Source organism: Pocillopora damicornis, chromosome 9 (genome assembly GCF_964200805.1).
Source record: "Pocillopora damicornis chromosome 9, jaPocDami1.2, whole genome shotgun sequence".
Taxonomy (NCBI): Eukaryota; Metazoa; Cnidaria; class Anthozoa; order Scleractinia; family Pocilloporidae; genus Pocillopora; species Pocillopora damicornis.
Window position 1 is genome coordinate 18,828,105 of NC_142678.1, and position 20,040 is coordinate 18,848,144.

General features: G+C 39.1%; 1 protein-coding gene across 2 annotated transcripts in view; it reads left to right on the top strand.

The window, feature by feature from the left end:
• The first annotated feature begins 3,092 nt into the window (after positions 1-3,092).
• Positions 3,093-20,040, top strand: part of LOC113677982 (uncharacterized) — a 31,024-nt gene continuing 14,076 nt past the window's right edge. Inside the window, exons 1-7 of one of the 2 annotated variants that reach the window (XM_089182617.1) lie at positions 3,093-3,155; positions 4,085-4,201; positions 5,697-5,751; positions 5,843-5,888; positions 9,280-9,343; positions 10,596-10,728; positions 14,403-17,590. In XM_089182617.1, coding sequence (XP_089038743.1) covers positions 10,596-10,728; positions 14,403-17,590 — 3,321 coding nt within the window. In that variant the 5' untranslated portion in view covers positions 3,093-3,155; positions 4,085-4,201; positions 5,697-5,751; positions 5,843-5,888; positions 9,280-9,343. The remainder of the gene's footprint in view (positions 3,156-4,084; positions 4,202-5,696; positions 5,752-5,842; positions 5,889-9,279; positions 9,344-10,595; positions 10,729-14,402; positions 17,591-20,040) is intronic. The other variant, XM_089182618.1, reaches the window with a different exon arrangement.

The window sequence follows — 20,040 nt, forward strand, 5'->3', positions numbered from 1 at the left end:
AACTTTCCGCTACTCTTTCATTTTCGTTGAAATAACCGGGACTTTCCCATACAGTCTGGTTTGGATTTGAACAAGTGTAGTCACGCGAAGAGAGATGCTTTCATAGGCCCTGATGGAGGAAAAAATAGAAACATTCACGAAGGCTTCCTATATAATTGGTACCGAAAATAAATCAATTTGGCAACATAGTACAACCGCAGTCAACCGCACCATATCACGTTATAATGGTCATCAAATATCGGTAGAAACAGGAAACGTATGTAAGTTGCAAATTTTCGAGGGAAAAACCCCACATTAGTTTCAGTTTTACCACCCGATCAATAAGGGATAAAATTCCGTTTCAAAGACTGAAAAAATCGAGTTTTTCAGTTTACATAAAGCGATGTAAACTGCTGTGGATTACCTAAAAGTTTCTCATAGCATCTCTTGTTCAAGGGATCGAATAGTCTAGTTTCAAAATCACTTTCCTTGCATTTATAATGCATGCTTTCTCAGCGTTAAGTAAAAGATGACAGATAGACAGATGTCGACGCGAACTGTCTTTCAATCAGAGCACAATTCATTTAAACAAGCGCACATCCGTAAGTCCTATAAATAGAACAACTAATGAGTCATGCATGTTGATTTCCACAAATTGTAGAATGTACTTTGAAAGACGTGCAACATTCGACCAGTGGTGTCAATTCTCTCTTCTTCCAAGTTTACTTTTGTTTTCGTCAATCCTACAAAAAATTATTTCAGATGTAAAATCACATTTCAAGTTTAAAATGAAAGTGCTGTGTAAGCAGGTCTTTGTTTTGGCATTGTGTCAATATGACACCGCTTTGATGATCATCGCCTTGTAGGGCAAAATATATCGCATATGGAGCGGAAGAAAGGGAAATTCCCGAGGAATCATTAAAAAAAAAATTGTATTTGATCACTTTGGTTCTGAGTTCCTCATGGCCACAAGATTCTATTAGAAACTTTTTGCTGGTGTTTCGGGCGTTTGTCTTCAGGTACACCAGAAATAATAAAATTTTTATTAAACGAGCCCTCATACGCTATATGGGTCAGTTGTCGTGAGTTGCTTCGTCATCATAAATTTTTTCCCGAAGCAGTTACCGAAAATTTTTGTGAAACTTCCGGCACTTGCACTTAAGCATTTTCCTTATTTATCTGATTAATTTTTTAACAGCACACCACACCACACGCACAAACACAGACTTACACCAATCGCGTGCTTCAAAAGTGGAAAAATACAGACAACATCCTGTTGTAGGCGTCTCAGTTGACTGAGGTCACATTGTTTCTTTCTAAGAAAGCACCTTTTATCTTTTGGGGAAAACCCCTTGTTTTGTTTTACGTTCTCCCTAATTAATGAAAGGAAATATTTGTCTGCATAGATAAATCTAGAGAAGGCTGTGATTACTCTGTCTAACAGGAAAAGTTCCAAGGTCGACACGTGCTTGTATTTATCGAATGTTATTGGATCGTGGGGGAGCATCACATGATAAACGTTGGAGTTTCACGTGATAAACTTGAGCAAATTTTCAAAAGACAAAGAAAATAATGTATTTAATTACTCTCCCCTGATGTGACAAAACAAATGACAAAGTGCTTCCGAGAAACCTGACTCAGTTTAAAAATATTTTGCGTCTGTACATTGTCAATGATGGCGACAGCATCTGTTTCCGTGCTCTGTCCCTCTGAGCTTTTTCTTAATTAACAGTCTAATCTGCGTTGAGGTTTTTGAGAGGGAGAAACGGAAAAGTTCTGCTGTGAGTAGGTAGAGTAACCACAAGTATCTGAAGGCTAAACAGGATGTTAGAAGGAGGGATAAGATTTGACACCTTTTTTTAACATAATAGTCTCTTTGTTTTTCACCAAGGTCATTATGTGACGGATTCTAAAAATGCTTAGTAATCGTTTTAAATAAGTGCTTGCTCATCATAACATTCGAAAGTGATGAGCAAGCATATTGAAAACGATTACAAAGCATTTTTTTTTCAACCTGTCACATGATTGTATGAACAAGAATTTTTTTCTCTCATCAAAACTGAGAGCCAGGCTACCGCAATTGACGTTCAATTTTTTTGCCTTATTCATCTGGACGTTGGCGTCAAGGCTCTTTCATGTTCCATCCATGATGTACAGAGGAAACTTTATCGCAAGGATTCTTCTTAAAACTACTTCATCGCCATTGCTTTAATTCTCGTTGCATATATTAGAAACTGCTTAAAAAACTAAAACAAAGAAAAAACTGTTATATAATCAACTGAACTTTCTCCAACCTTTTTTTTATCATCTTTATGTCTGCTTTCTGACCAAGTCAATTTTCTCAAGTTTTCAGATTAAGTATAAGCAGTTTTTTCCGACACAAGCGTACTCTCTCTGTCTCTCTAGCTGTCTCTCACTTCCTAAATCATAGTTAGTTCCACATGAAATTGCTAAGAATTTTTTTTGTAGTTTTGGATAGGATTTTTGTAAACAAAAGAAGTAGCCTTGAGCACGTAGTCTTAACGGAACGAAACATACGCATGGGCGTGTGAGCTGCTTTACTGTGAAAATGATCTTCAGTGGGTATTCAAAATCATCACGTATAACTGGAAACGTACATATCAGAGGGGAGCCCTGTACCAGGGGTCGGGATGTGAAATCACAGAGATGAGGTTTAAAGTTAAATCCTAGAGAATTATATCTGCCAGTCAGTGTAGAGATTTCTAAGGTATGTATGCTTGAGTTTATAGGTCATCAAATATTTTTGCTCGTGTACGATTGTCTGAACACTTTGTGTCACTGAATATGTCCTGGTTAATCTGGAGAAGATCAACTCAACTCCGGTTATCAGCTCACATTCCAAGACAGTCTCTATGAAAATGAATAAAGGGAGCAAGTTTCTAAAGAAACTGTGGTGCTGCGTCGGTGGGAGAGTATAACAGGGTAATTTAGTATCATCAACTGAGTTTATAACATAAATTAGCTACCGTAAAGAGTTTCAATGCTGACGTTTCGAGCGTTATCCATTCGTCAGAGTGAATGAAGTAATTTACGGTCACATGAGCGGGTACTCGAGGGGCACTGGGAACAAACATGTTACTATATGAAAAAACACGACATAACGACATAAGTTTACAACCACAGCTCTAGCGCTCGTTTTAATCACGATAACCGAGGTAAGTCTGTAAAAACGATGTGAAAAAAAGCGGTTTTCATCCTGTCCATATAACTATTGCTTGTTGTACTTCTCAAAACGAAACGAAGCAAAATGCATCATAATCCATATGTGTGTGACGAAAATTGAAGCTTAAATGCTTTGTAAAGCGTTTCGTTATTTAGATTTAAGTCATTTTCTAGCTAACTGATCAGGACTTTACATAATGGAGTGTTCAGTCGAAGTTCATGCTTGTGGCTACGTAATTTTGGCAAGCAATTGCACCATACTCTGTTGGTGACGATTGATTTCGGCAGCGGTAGGCTGGGAAGGGAAATAAATTTGTTCTAAGGGGGTAAGTGACAGTTAAAAATTTGTCCTAGTAAGACGCCTGCATTATAGGCTGAAAAATTTCAGAAAGCCTAATCCTTTTGCTATTCATAATCACTACGAGAGATTTGAAACGTCCTTTGGACCGAGAACCACTGGAACGAGACGTAACAATATATTATTAACAGCATAAGCACTTTCCTGGAAATGTTTATCTGACTAAAGTTACTGATTGATATTTTCGATGTCGATCCTCATAGATCGTAACTGACATCGAAAACGTCCAAGTTTTTCCTTTAAGTTTTGTACTTCATAGAATAGCTTACCGCAAAATTACTTTTAAGGTTAATTGCGAGGGAATAAGATTTTTCTTGGATATACGCACGATACGAGTGAGACATTTGAAACAGTGAGTGTTTTTGCTCGGCGGTTTTAATGTATTTTCTGGGATACTTCTGAAACTGTTTGAGAAAACATTACTAAAATATCTTAGCGAGACAGCTTGAACGGACATGACACCACAACTCCAAGAATAACATTTGGGGACTCAAGGAGCCACATTGGTTTCCCCTTTTAGATATTACCCAGAAATTTAAAATAACTTCTGGTTATATTTTTTAGTTACTGTGGCTAGCTTCTGTCAAGAAACCACAACTAACTTGTGATGTGAACCGAGAAAACCTTGCTAAACTAAATTACCTCTGACAAAAGTGGAGATCGTCGTTTATCAACTACAGGGTAAGAAGGGTTTTCTATTTTTACCTTTTACTCTAAGCGAGTTGGCCGCTATGGTATTCAGTACTCACTGCTGCTATTGGTTACTCGCTGACATTTTGGATCGACAGTCTTAAAAACAAAGATAAAGATAATCGATTTATCTTTCACAATTCTTTGTTGGCAAAAATCAGTTCAATTAGCCTGTGACCAGGCTGAAACGCAAGCGACGAACCCGCACGTTTCAAGTCGGTGAACGATTTGAGCGCACGAAAATGAGAGCTCTCGACGGCTTAGTGGGTTTCGCCGCCCGTGTTGCAGTGATAATAAGAGGCTGCTCTCAGGCTTCAGTAGCAATACCTGGAAAACTAGAGTTGGACTGTATCACTCAAAGTTGAGTTCGTGTTGATAACAATAATGTATTGGGATGATTTTTGATGTTAGCATGCATTATGTTCATCTAAAACCTTACTGAGGCCATGTATAGAATTATCTTCAGTTGGTCATTAATTTTATTCAAGCTACTGCCCAGAAAACTATGGAGGAGCTGATGGTATTAGTAGTGATGGTGATAATAATGTAAATAATAAGAATGATAATGATAATAATAATAATAATAATGATAATCATCATCATCATCATCATCATCATCATCATCATCATCATCGAAACAAACCAAACGGTCGGATGATTTTGGTTTTGTCACGGTAAACTTTACCTGATACCCTCTTATGGTCTTCCCTTCATACTCTGTTGGCGACGAATAATACTCCCTCCATTCTTCCTGAAAACGAGTAATGCTACCTCCATTCCTCCCCCCAATATCCCCTGCACTAATTTAAGTTGTCTTCTTGCTTCCATTAACTGCCTGACAATGAACCTTCTTAAATTGACAACAATCCTGGGTTTCTAAGGTAACCTCTGATAACAATTGCCCATTTTTTGTAATGGTACGGAAGAGTTTCCTTTCGTTTTTGCGGGTATTTTCTAAGAAAAACCGACAAAACTATTGAAAAATCATCACGGATCGTCGTTTGATTTGCAACAGTCATTACAGGCGGAAGAATTTGTCGTATTTCATTACCATTTGAAACGAATGGGTGAGCAATATTACGTTGATGCAGTTGGCTCACCAAAATGAATGCGTTAAGCCAGAGCTCCGCTTTTTTTTTGACTTGTCACGCAATCACAACTTTTGAACATGGCTGGAGTTATCGTGGGTAAATCGTTTAAAACATGAGTTGGGTTTGACGGTGGTTCGTAACATTGATAAATGCATGGCGGAAATCCAATCGAAATTCTAATATGGCTTCGAGCCTTGGGGGAATAAAACGAAATAAATTAATTGTTCTTCCCTCAACCTCAAATGTGATTTCATTGGTTTTATCCCTGAGCCTCGGACCGAGGCCAATCAACTTCCTGAAGACCATGTGATGTTTGTCAATCCCTGAAATCAGTTGAGGGCGTTCTCTGTCATCAAAATGCTGAACTAACCCATCTGGTTCGATCTGCTTTTTAGTCGAACCAGGATTGGTCACAAGTTACGCTTTAAAGCAGCGATTCGCCTGCTGAAGGTAAGGTTCATTCTGTTGAACATCATGTTTCTCGATAGTCCCAGTTGTGTGCTGGTTATTGCAATGATACTTTGTATATTATGTCACACAGAAAGAGGCCATCGATGGAACTCATCAGAAAGCAGCAGAACATCATAGTAAGGAAGGTCTTCTCTCAAAAGTTATAGTACGTTAAACAATCCGCATAAAACATACATTATGATCGCAGTAGTTCTTTTATCTGCATATGGCTAAAAGAAACAGCCGACCGTAGCCTCTCGTTTGCAATAACATACCATGTACTGATAAAGGCAATGGTTGTCTGTTGCCTCGCACGAGTGTTGAGTTTCCAAACGCGAAATAAGGATTAAAATTTCGACGTAAATGATTCCTAAAATCGTCGTTGTTTCATGTCAATTGCGCTTGGGATTTGTTCAAAGCGGTTCGTTTATCCGGCCTTCAATCTGTCAGCAGAGTGCTCGACTAGCATGACAATTTCGATCGAAGTTTTGTTGATTCAAGTCGTGTTATTTCTTGTTCTAATCTAAATCAGTCACAAGCATAGAAAGTGAAAAAAATTTAGGTAATGCTGGTCAATGTTTACAAGCGTGACCGTCTTGCGTGAGGGTTTTTCCCATCTGTTTGTTTCCTTATCTGACGCTCTTACGTGTCGGTCATTTGCATAAATATTCTTGCCACAAACAAATGTTATTTAACTGAGTCGTTTTCGATAGGAGTCGTGGATTATGATCGTCAGATATTTTCTCCATTTCTTTGAAGCGTCAATTTACCCTTTTACATCGAAATAAATGTGACTTTTCTCACCGATTGTAACGCTCTTTGTGCTACTACAACTACAATGACCACTAGTGCTTCACTACAACGACTGCTACTAATATGAGTATGACTAATGATCGCTGATACTTCTACCTGCATTTTGGGAAAAAATATTTTACTGCTCCTGGACGCAGTAAAATGGCATTGGCATGTTGGTGAATACTTCTGACTGCCGGGCGTCCAATCTGTTTGATATTGTACCCAGCAGTCTGATCAGAAGCGGTAGAATTTTCTAATTGTCGGCAACCAAGCACAAGAAAAGCACAACATGCACAACATCGGAGAATTTGTCCACTAAAATACCAAATTAATTTTTGGAATTGCTTGACATTTCTAAACAAATATCCATATTCTTAACACTTTTTTGTTGCATTTATTATCCACTAGCTGATATTTATTTCTTCACTAGGTTATTTTTATGGCTACTGCCTCCTATGGAGGCGAAGCCATATTGTTGCCCTGTCAAGTGAGTGATGGTAATAGGGACCTTAAGCAGTCAGGACGGCAACGCTAAGGAAGACCTCGATTAAAAAATAAATTTCTGCCTTTAACTAGAATTTCGAAAATGGCTGCATTTGTTTACCGTCTCATACGGCGCCACACCTCAACTTCAGCATATCGTATAAAAGAAACGTTGAGTTCCAAATGGAAATTAAAATAATTTGCCGTCGCGGTTTCGGTTCGCAGACGACGCAAATTGAGAGGATTCCACGTTGTTGTTTTGCATATGACGGCTAAGAAATGTACAAAGTTTTTAAACGCACGTACTGAGCTATTATTCTTCCAGTTAGATCTTTTGTTTTTCCTTGTACTCGTTGCCGTCGCCGTCGTGGTCCGCTTAAGGTCCCTATTCATAGAATACGAACGACCCGTTAATCCACAACGAAGTTTGCCAAGTTTTACTCGATATTCCTCGCTCTTGGCTTTTGTTTGTTTCGGTTCAACGCCCAGTGACGATTTCTTCGAATTGCCTCAAATGTTACACAGAATATATTAGCAGGTGATCACACTGTTTTTCGGTGCCAATTTATTGTAGGTCTCGTAATGTACTACAGAAGATGATAAACATCTCACAATCATTTCAAATGACGCGTGAGAAAAGAGAGCTTTACCTTGCGGAAATGTCGTAAAAGGAGTGATCGGCGCATCATGAAATTTTGGAGGAAAATTTTTTATTTAAAGAGAGAAAATTTTACCGTTTCAATCAGCGAATTATTCTCAGTAAATCTGAAGATATAATTCTTCCAGTTCTCAAACTCATTAATAAGTCATAACGTTATAAGCCAACCAGAGCGCCCCATTCGGCTCAGGTGGATGACTTTGAAACTCAATGAAACACCAGTTGAAAATAACTAGTGTTTCTTTAGGTTTTCATCACCAGTGTTACATCACGTTTTCATCAATAGTGATAAAATTGTTCTTAATCTGCATATTCATACTCTTTTAAAACTCCACCAACTTCGACTGTTGGAAACTTGACACTTCGCACTCGTTGCCAATCCTCAAAAATGCCTACAGCCCATCTATTTTTATATCTGGTAGACTTCCGTACTGCTCTCTCAAAGTTCTTCTTCCTCGATTGTTTTCTTAGGCCATGGCAAAAACAATATGTAAATCACTTCAAGTTCACGACGCTTTTGGAATACAAATTTGGGACAACGCTAAACTATTGGATAGTTAAAAACAAAAGCTCACAAATACAATGAATGCCAACTGAATGCAAAGAATTACACATACAAGGCATTTTAAAGAAATTTGGGAAAAATACAACACTGCATAATTTTGTGTTGTTTCTTTGGAGAAGTCATTTCAAAAACTCGTGCTTCGGGTTTCATCAGGTTTCCAAACGCGAGGACTTTTTCTAAATAAATAATAAATATCTAAATAAGTTTGATCTGCACATCGTGGAAACTTTGAATAAGAAAACTGTATTTATTCGAAAAGAGATCATTTTATCATTTCAATCAGCGACAAATGCTCAAAAGAGCAGCTAAATTTGCGAAGCGAGCAATGTCCGAAATACGATACGTTAAGTTTATCAGTGTGGCGCCATTCAATGTAATGTGGAGTGGTGGAATGGCGGAATATTCTACAACGCGGAATGCCTTATTGTATGAAACAAAAGTCTCACAAAAATAGAATTGCAATGAAATGAGGAAATGATCTATAATCAACAGGCAAATCAATATTAAAAGAAGGCTAGTTTAAGCATTATAGGAGCCTAGGGATAGATCGTCATAGGAACAGTGTGGTTCTTGAGCTAGCCCCTATAAGTTATTATTACTATTACTTTTATCATCATCATCATCATCATTATAATTACTCTTATTTTTATCATTAATATGATAACTTGTTACCATTTCATTAGTAGAGTGTCAACTATTCACTATATTCTTGAATCATCTTTCTCTTGAGGAGCAGGGCTCTCATAAGTATGTGGGATGCAGCAGGTTTTCCGTTTTGCATGCGAGACAAATCTTCTGCAACGCTACCTCATCACTATACAACCCTGGTTCTTTTCAGTGCTACAAAAAATTGTGCTATATCAGTAGCCATTAGCAGTCTTAACTGCCTATTTTTTGAAGATGTTAACGAATCACCAGATATTTTCACTCATTTCATATCATCAATGTTTCTCCATATGTTCACTGATTGCATAGGCGGAAAATATTGATTATTAAAAACCCTTTTGTTTACTTCGTTCTCTTTCAGTAGGAAGCTGACAAGGAAAGTTGAACCGTGGTTTTAAATTAAATCCCAAAGTAGAAATTCAGAGGTAAGGTTGATTTGCACATTCTTTGTTAAAATCTCCATCTGGGGTATATCAGCCGGCTCTTAAATTACAAACTGACAAATTCTACCGGGTTAGAGATTGAGTGTGATGAGTGTTATAAACTACGGATCAGCAGAACGCAGAACCTTCGCAACCAGCGGAATCTGCGGAACCATTAGTTTCTATTGTAATAAAAGATCATTATGAAATAAATTAAAAGCTTAAAATACTTAACACGGGTCGAAATTTCGTTACCGGTTATAAGGAAGATAACGTTAAAAGAGAAATGTTTTTTTTTTTGTTATTTACCCTGACCTATAACCACGGGGTAAGTTTCTAAAGAAATTGTGGTGCTGCTTCAGTCGAAGAGTATAACAGGGTCATTTAGTGTTATCAACTGAGTTGAAAACGTAAATTGGCCATCGTAAAGAGTTTAAAGGCTGACGTTTCGAGCATTAGCCCTTCGTCGGAGCGATTGACAAAGGGCTAACGCTTTAAACTCTTTACGGTGGCCAATTTACGTTTTCAACTCAGTTAATAACACTAAAATTACCCGACCACAGGACACCCAAGCTTAAATGTAAGAAGCCTTTGTGAATATGCAAATATGTTCACGTTGCTCATTTGGTTAAACATAAGGATTTGTTTGGAAATGAACTTTGCTCTTGTAAATCTGTTGGGAAACTTTTTGGCAATTTTATCACCTATAAAATTAAAAATGATCTTTTATTCCCGCGTTTCAGCCTGTCATACGCACAACTCCGTTTAAATTGACCACAGATTTGAGAACATTTATAATTTCGCGAACGCTCTCCAAAGGAGACGCACTTTAAAATATGAGATTTTTGTCTTTGTTTGGAGGATACGTTTTAAAAGCGCAGCCCACTGCTACTTATAATTACATATTTAAAACTCTCTTAATCATTATTCATGTATGATTGACCAACTTACAAACATAACATTGAAGTCAGTTTTGTCATGGTCACTCGGCATTTATTGAACGAGCATTCTGTTACGGGGAAACTCGAATTATTGCGTTAAACTATTTAACAAAGCTACACTAAATTGTAAGATAATTAGGAATGAAAGGCAACTGACTCCAGTACCAGTGCTGGGATCCGTACTTCCGTGTAAACAATGGGGGAAAAAGATGTATATCCGAAGAAAAGTGTTAAAAGGAAATATATAACGTTGTATTAGGTGTTGTAGTGCTCGCTACTTAAGTAAGTAAGTTTTCGACACATTTCTTCCATAGATGATTTTACTGTTAAGAGTTCTATCCCTTGTGGTGGAGAAGCTCAAGAGTGACAAAGCAATGATTGCATCTTACATTGACGCGTTTAAACGTCCCCGAGGTCAAGTTCCGAGAGGAACCCCATCCTCAAAAGGTAAATCTTGATTGTATTGAGAATGAATAATTGAATTGATACTTGGATTTACAATACACAGGAGTTTCACATTTCTGTTACTGATTTTTTTTCGTTCTTTTGCTCAACCGCCGAGTAAATGCTAATTTATTGTCAAGTTTATCATATTTTCCGGACTTCTGAGGAATATAGGAAAGCGGTGCTGCATGATCTAGCATTTCTCTTGGACAAAGAAATGTAAAAAAAATGCTGGAATTGATCAAACATAAGAAAACTTTATGACAATCACGACGCTTTTGAAAACGTTTCACGTTTTACATTCAACCAGCGAAAAACAAAAATGCTAGCTTGAAACAAAGAAAATAAAAAAGATTAGGAATTTCATGAAGTAAAACTTTAAATTTGGTAACAAACTTGAAAGCGATTACCTGAAAATTCATGAAGCCATTCAATCAGCGCTGTAATTTTAGTCCCGGAATTGCCTTTCATGAATTACGATATGGGCTCTTTATTTACTTTTTTATTTCATCCGCATTCATGGTAGAAAATCATGACTCTTTTTGAATACTTAAATGACTACAGGACTAGGACTTCAAAGAAAGCTTGTGCTACCAATTAACCAGTAACCGGTAAAACGGTTTCACACTAAAGAAAGCTTCAGACGATTTAATTGTCGTAAAAGTATTCTGCTCTATAGTCAAGTGTAAGCTCCTCCTTGAGGTTTCGCTTGAAGATAATAATATGCTAAGTTCACTTGTCCTATAATAGAAGTTGATGCTCAATTCAAATAAAGGGGGGGGGGGGGAAATCCGTGGCTCCCTCTCGTTTTAAAGAAAAACCAAAGTGAAAATATTGAAAGAGCTACGCCAGTGTAGTCAATCACCAAATTACGTGTAGTAAAGATTAGATGAAGTGCATGTAGGATAGGAGTGTCTGGGCGCAAGAAAGGCTGTTTGCCAATTTTACAAAGATCAATTTTCATAATTTGGAAAATTTAGCATTGTTAATAATGATGCAAAAAGTGAATATCAAAACAAATAAAAAACGAAAGTGTAGTATTTTTTACACAAAGCAATGGACACAAAGTCAATAAAAAATCGCCATATTATTGTGCTCTCTTCCACACAATCAGAAGGTCCCGGATCTAGTTACCAGTATCACAATCTCTTTCTTTTCTGAAGAGAACAAATAAACTACTAAAAGGTCCAAAAGAAAATAAACAGGAACCCCGGTGTACCTAAACATATGCCTAGACTTTAACTCCTGTACCTAAACGTTTGGTTCTCTTTTCTTATTTCAAGCAGAACCGAATCTCCAACAGCAATATGTCTGTCTTTAGCATGATTTCTTGCGTCAGCATACTGTTATGCCTCCTGTTTCCTCTCTGTATCTCGATCCCTTACTTGTTGCAATACGACATCACTCTGATCTCCAGCTTCAACAAACTCTGGTAGCTTGGCAGTTAACTTCCTCTCAGAAGACAGCTTAACCGGGCTGACACGTGTTGTCCTGTGATTTGTTGATCGATAAGGCAACAAAAACTTGTTCAGTTCCAGGCGCCAATCTTTCCCTTCTGCTTGGAAAACTTTCGTGGCTTTTAGGAGTGAACGGTTCTCACGCTTGACTTCACCATTGGCTCTCGGCCATAATGGTGTATTGTGGTGGTGAACGATACCCATTCTCTCTATATACTTCTCCATCTCCTCCGACACAAAGTTGAACCCAGTATCAGTCCTTAAACCAACCGGTACACCATATCTTGTAAAATGGCTGTCAAAACATTTAACGATTGAAGCACTTGTTATAGAGCAGAGCACATTTTCTTCCATCCATCTAGAGAAATAATTTACTACAAGTATTAAGTATTCTCGTGTGGGTAAGGATCCCAGGCTCTCTCAGGCAATCTTGTGGGCTTAATGGGTGGTTGGGAAGCTTGCTTTGACACCGCCTGACAACCAAATGTTCCCTACATCTCCTCTCTGCATCTTTCTCTGTGCTGGGCCACCAAACCTTCGTTCTCAACCGTTCCTTGGTTTTCAGGATTCCCTGATGGCCGTCATGGGCTTATTCTAGAACTCTTTTCCGCAGCTTTCCAGGAACCACAATCCTTGTCCCTCTCGACAGAACCTGGCCAATGTAAGTTAACTCATCATGTACTAGGGAATAGGCTTTCGGAGCCTCACTCCAATTACCGGCTTTCAAAGACTTGTGCATAAGTGCCAATTCTTCGTCTGCAAACGAAGCGCCTTCGTAGCAGCGTAACTTCACGCACGTGTCCTTAATCTTCAACATATCCATTTGACGCTAGTATGTTAGTTAATCGAGATAGTGCATCTGCAATGTTCTCCCTGGAAGTGACGTAACGAACTCTGTAATTGTAGGGCTGTAATCTCAAAACCCAAAGTTTGTTGCGAGCGGATGGCTTTGATCTGGGGCATTTGATGGTCTTCAATGCTTAATAGTCAGTCATTAAGGCAAACTCTGGGAGGCCGTGCAAGTACAGATTGAATCGGTCGCAGGCCCTCTCAAGGGCTAGAGCTTCTTTCTCTGTTGGACTATATCTGCGCTTAGTGTCACCAGGACTTCTATGGCATAACATACTTCTCGACTTTCCCCATTCACTTCTTGTACCAGGACAGCGTCAAGTCCAACCGGGCTGGCGTTCGCAATGACATCCGTGTGAGCTTTCCGGTTAAAATAAGCTAACATGGATACTCCAGCCAGATCCTCTCTCAGCGTGTTGAAAGCCTCCTCTTCTTTTTCCTAGACAAACGTCTATTCTTTCCGGCAAAGAATTCTTAAGTGCTCTGCCTTGATCGCAAAATCTGTAATGAATCGGTAACTAAATCCAACTAAACCTAAGAAACTTCTCACTTCTGAGGCTCAAGTTGTACGGGTTGCTCCTTTCACTGCTCGTGCTTTTCCCTCTGTGGGGCCAATGTCATGTTCTGAAAAGAGTATTTCCACGAAAACGACTTTGTTCAATCCAAAGGTGCACTTTCCGCCATTCAGGATAAGGTTCTTATTTTCCAGCTCAGCCAATAGCTTATGCAGATTTTGATCATGTTCAGCAACCGTCTTACCGTGAATAACTACATCATCAGCAATGTTGACAACTCCATCAACGTCTGCGATGACTTGTCTTATGATGTGTTGATATTTCTCAGGAGCTGCATTTACCCCGAAGCTCAACCTCTTATAACAAAACAAACCCTTATGTGATAGAAAGTTGATAATGTCCCTGCAATTTGGGTGGAGCTCAATCTGGTGAAAACCATGAATAAGGGTTTTCCTTACCACAACTGTTGCCCTCCAGAGGATCTTCAACATGATTTGTCGGTCTTCCCGTATGCTTTTTGTTGTCACTCGCATTCTTTGAATTGGCCTCTCTTCCTTTTTCAGTTGCCGTGCGGCCGTGGCTTTTGTGTGGTGCCGTGTCATAAGACGGGAAGACGTTTCAGTTTTCTATGGGTTTACAGGCAAACATACAATAGATTTTTGACCAATGAGAGCGCGCGTTGTGTCTAAGTTATGTTATAATGAAAATAATTAAGGAGCAGAAATGTGCTAGAAAAACTTTCATAAACCAGCCTCACTTTTTCGTCTGTTCAGATGCGTGCTTTTAAGCTTTTAATCAAAAGAAGCTCCATTTTACGTAATCAAGTAACAATTTTTCCTTGAACATTCTCTATTAGTGCACTACAGTCAAGTCCAATATACCAGGACGGTTAAGAAAACTCCACCGACCGAAAAGAAACTGCGACCAGAAGACGCATGTAAAATGTATGAGAACGATTTGCAAGTGCGGAAACCAGACACTGACTTTCAGATTACCGGGGCAGAGAGTATCACTGGGGACATGCGGGATGATGAGAAAATTCTAGAGCAACTGGCCTGCGCTGAATCAGTTACAGTTGATCGATTAAATCCTAGAACGCTTATTTGGAAGCATGACGTGTTTTCTCGAAGAATCAGTGACACTGCCGTTGGAATACTTGACGAAGCCATTGTTTACCACCAAAGTGACAAGATTGTCAGAGCGCGAGAAAGAGTAAAATCTCTTTTTAAAGTACTGTCCATAAATCAAGCACATTGTTTTGAGATTCCGACAAAGTATGGCTGGCAAATACTAGATCGCGGAAGACAAATCTTTCTGGAGGAGGGCGTGTGTTGTTCAATAAAACACGGAACTTTACTCTTAGATTCAAATACAAGTGGAGCACAGTTTTACGCTGGATTGCTAAACGTTTTGGCAGCATTTTCATCGGTAATTTCCGAATTTGAAATCATGCAAAGAACATTTGACTTGCTGCTCCAACTACATCTCCAATCAAATACAACTAGTCGTTTACAAGACCTTGGTGCTACCTACAACAACAAGGGGTGTGTTCATCTGATTATGGGCGATTTTCAAGAGGCCGAGCAAGCGTTTAAAAACTCCCTTGAAAATTTTTGTCACTCGGAAAGCTTTTCAGCTGAAAAAAATGTTTTTGCTGTAAATAGCAACATGAGCCGGTTAAATCTGATTTCTAGAAATTATCATCAAGCCCTTGACCAACAAGAGATATTGGTAAATATCTGCCAAGCTACCGAAACGAAACGTATGCCATATCCATTTGAAGTAGTATTTACAGTAATGAATAATCAAGCGGTGTTGCATACAACCCTCGGCGACTTCAACGGAGCAGAAAATGCATTGAGGTGGCTGATATCCTATTGCGAAGAAGTTAGTAGGCAAAACTCTCAGTATCTGGTAACTTTCCTTCGTTTGCATCTTTCTGAAGTTCTGCTCCTTCACGGAAAAGCAAAGGAGGCTGATGAAGTGTTTAGCACTGAAACCTTGAATTCACTTGAAGATGTTGTGGACAGGTTTGGAAACCTTTACATGAACGTGAGAATCGAGGCTCTTGAGAAGTTATTAGCAGTCTACATCTGTAAAGGGAAGATCAAAACTGCTTTGGAGCTCTTGCAGACAACTGTAAAAATCCTTAAAACTGTGTTTGGAGAAGATCATTTCAACGTTGCCTCCCTGTTGTATAAACAAGGCAAACTTTTGAGTATTACAGGAAAATTCCCTAGCGCCGCTGCAGAATTAAAAAATTCCAGTAACATTCTGCAACAAATCTTCGGCGTTAAAAACCCTCTCCTTCTCAAGTGCTACCTAAAGCTCGGTGATGTGACATCGATACTAGGTCGAAAAGATGAATCTTACGTTTACTACCAGAGAGCCACTAAGACCATAGAGGCCATTTTCCAAGTGTCATTTGAGGAGGAATTGTCAATTAAGTACATGGAAATTATTCGGAGTTACAAAACCTTTAAGAGACAGAGAATGTCAGAGCATGGACTTGAAGGTTTGGTCGCTGAGTATGGTTATGTCCTGGCCACACTGTTAAACCATGACAGTAACCGTCACCTGAGGAAATGCGGAGCTGATGGAAAAACGGTCACCTCGAGGAAAACAAAAGATCCCTGTTCAATATCGAGGTCGACTCTCTCCTTGAAGTACTCATTTGATTTTCTTAAGAGTGGACGAAAGCTTCTCCGTTGTGGAATGATAGAGGAAGCTGTCGTCTTTTTCCAACACGCAGACATGCATTGTGAAGCACGTGCAATCAAAGGTCATCCTGATGTGAGTGTTGCACGCCTACACAACATATTCCTTTGGAGGAAATTTAATTATCATGAGACGTTGAAGCCAGAACAGAACTTTAGAGACTTTGTGAAAGCCCTTGGCAAAATCATGGAAGAAAGAAGTTCTAAGGGTATCATCGAAGAAACCACTGGAGTTGCGCCAACGATAGAGTTTGACCATAAACAAGACTTGAAGCCTGTAATAATTTCTCTTCTGCTGTTTTGCATAGAACTAAAAATGAATGACACGACCTTCGAAGCCTATGATCTATATTGCAAGCTTTTTCAAAACGAAACGGACTCCCTATTGTTGCTCCTCGATGGGATTCAGGTTTATGCTTCAAGAACTGTAATAAACTGTAATGGGAAAACAGCTTTACAAGATATCCTTATTTCCTCTGAAATTGGTCCGAAAGAGAGCGACGTGGAAGGCGATGCCGCCGACAAACAGCTGTTCCGCAGCCTGGCGTGCATGGAAAATGCACCTAGAAATGCTTTTCTGGTGGCCAGCAAATCACCAGTCTTTCTAGATATCGATGACCTTCACTCTCTAAAGGAAAAGATCTCACTTGCGGTACAAGAGTGCTTTCAAAGAACGTGCTTTGAAGCTGAAGACAAAAGCCGCACAACGCAGGTCATTGTGGATCTGACTCCATCAGCGACATGTGGCCTTCAAGACATCTTGTCTACGGGAAGTCGAATCAATTTGTTGCCTCTTTGTTTGTCAGGACTTCCAAGCAATGATATACCCCAGAAAGAGACAATCTTTGAGATAGAAACATCGATGCGTCAGAAGATTACACAAATGAACTTTGACGATGAGCAAACAAGCTGTTTCATGTTCAAAAAAGTTGCTCTGCAACTTCTTCAGCAAAGTGACCCAGGAAGAATCTCATCCATAGCGCTACCAAATCAGAGCTTTTCCTTGACAGTTCTCCATCCGACAAAGGCAAGGCTCATTATTTTACGCAGTGAAAAATTGATCACACAAAAGATCCAGTTCGTAACAACAAGAAGAACACTTACCGGCGTGGTAGACTCGAATAGCGCATTACAGGCTAGCGTATCTGGTGCACTCTCGTGGACAGAAATTCGTCAGACGGTAGAGAAGTATAGAGTGCCCTGCCGAGAAAAAACTTCATCAGAGGCTTCTCTGGATCAGTCAGTCACACTATGTGACACCAATCGCCCCTCGAATCATGGGTGGAAATGGGCTCATGGGTCGTCTCAAGTCTGTAAAGGAGAAACTGTGAGTAAATTTACTTGACACCGAGATATTTGTTGTTCTAACCTTGTTTAATGTGATTTTGAGACAACCAGTGTAAAGCCACCGCCGATGTGGTCAGTGTTGGACTTACATTTGGTTATTTCATAGCAGTCTCCTTTCGTTTTCATGGTGTTGTTGATTTTCTCTTTATTTTTGCAAGATTGCGACTCTCTACGTTGAAAGTAGTACAGTCTTGCGTTTCAGTTTCCTTGTAGTAAAAGGAGGATAGTTGTTACTCTACATTCTCCTAACGGTTGATGATTGCCAATATGTTTAGGGTTGTCTCGGTTATCGGTCGATGTTCCTCCTTTATCCTCCTTTCAATGTCTCGTTCTTTTGCCGGTTTCGGCTACACTAGTTGGTAACTGAGTGTGTTTGAGAAGAGAGTGGTTCTTAATCGTGATTGTCGAGTTTGTGGAAAAAATGAGCCTGAAGAGTTTATGAATTCGAAATTGCATTAAACAGAAACTTTAAGTGACTCTGTCATTCAAATGCAGAATTTTTCTACCATAATTTTGCAAGCTATTTGCGGATAACTGGTTCAAACGGCAATGGCAATGCAAGGATTTTAAGCAAGAACTTCAAACACTAGGAAACCGGAAAAGCCGGGATTTTGCGCTTGTGTTAGGGTCGCTATGGAGATGCAATACAATCGAATTAAAAAGACTGATAGGACTCTACAGTGAAATTCACGACGAATTATCTTTGTATGAGAGATAATCATATTTCCCAAAGATATTTTAGATCCAAAGTTGGTCGATTGGATAATTGCAAAAGTAATTAAAATAGACTGCAAAACAGCGCCTTGGCGCCAGTTAATCTCAATGAATTGGTACATACTCCAAGGCTGGTGCATCTCAGTGAAGCAGATATGATACGAGACAACGAAGGGGCAGATACTGTCGATAAAGGAAAGAGTTGAATGGTTATCTATCTTCTTGAAACGCAATAGGCGAGCTTCTGAAGAGAGCATACACTTCCACAGCATTTATGCCTCAGCACTCACAGCTGTTGCAACTGTTGTGGTACTTCGTACAGCAGCTCTGGCGACGAAATATCTCAGGAAATTTCCAATTTTTCCACTGCACTGCACACTGATTTTCGGAACTCATGACAGAACGATAAATCAAAGTTTATCAGCTGTCCATGTTCTAAGATCCGCAAAGTACTCTGCCAATTTCTTCTTGTTGGTTTTGTCTCTCACGAAGTAGGTATGTCTACTGAAATCCTTCGACAGGCTCAATACATTTCCATCCCAAACTCTGGCACTGGCTTGCGAGGTTTTTCTATGACGTAAGAGAAACATAAGTCTGCGGAGTCGACCCTAGTCAAGAAATTAATTATTTGGCGGGCACCGAGACTCCTCCTAGCGGAATCTTTTCTCCTCTAACGCTTCAGTTTCTCCCTCTGTGGCAAACGTTGCCTACGTTCTCTCAACGCCTTCATCCATGATTTCGATTACATTGAAAGTTTACAACTACTTTCCAGGGCTGTCCTTGCTGCGTTGAAATTGATTTACGCCTTCTTGGATACGCATTCTCTATAATTTTTGTTTGCTATTCTGGAAAGAAGGGCAAACCAAACCTGCCTGAGAATTATAAGCCTATTAGAAGACTGATCAACACAAAATTATGACTTTTGTGAGACCAAAGATTGCTGAAGTTCACTCAAACAACATCAGCTGATATTACGAGAGGCTGCCTTCGTAAAATTGAGGTGAAGCCATTGATAAAGTGGTACCTACTTCATTTCCAGTTGTACGGAAATGGTGCCTTATCTTAAACTGCATGCATCCGTAATATACAGTGCGAGGGAGTCTACTTTTAAAAATGAGGTCATTTACTTAGCACCAAAATCACTTACTGGTGTTGTTGAGGCGTATTGGAGAATTAAAGTTTATCCAAGAACGGACTGGTTTAGTGGTTTCTATGTTTTCTCCATTAATTTGTTGCATTGCTGAAATTTTTTATTCCTTTCATTTAAATGCATCGAAATTGTTTCCGAAAAACCCAAATGGGAGAAACTGATTAAAAGATCCCGCATACTGAGTGACCTTCGGATTGTTGACTCTTTTTAAGACGACTTTCTACCTAAAAATTTCATACTTTTGCGGTTAAGATCGGCCAAAAAAAAAAAGATTGATAATATGAAAATTGTAAAGGAACCATTGCGTAGATTTCAGTGACACTTAAAAAGATAACTAAAGAGGAAATAGCCCTTGACGTTTTTTACCTAAGAACAGAATATACGGAGAATTCAAGGAAGAAAGGGTGTACCCAAGGTACCGTCCCCGAAAGAACAACCTGCCTTCCATATAAGTTAACTGATTATAAATTCAGTGCAGATGAAGAAAAGTACAGGTTGTTTACACCCTAACTCACCTTACAGAAAGAGATGTTGAACATGATAAATTAACAATTAAGAATTAGACA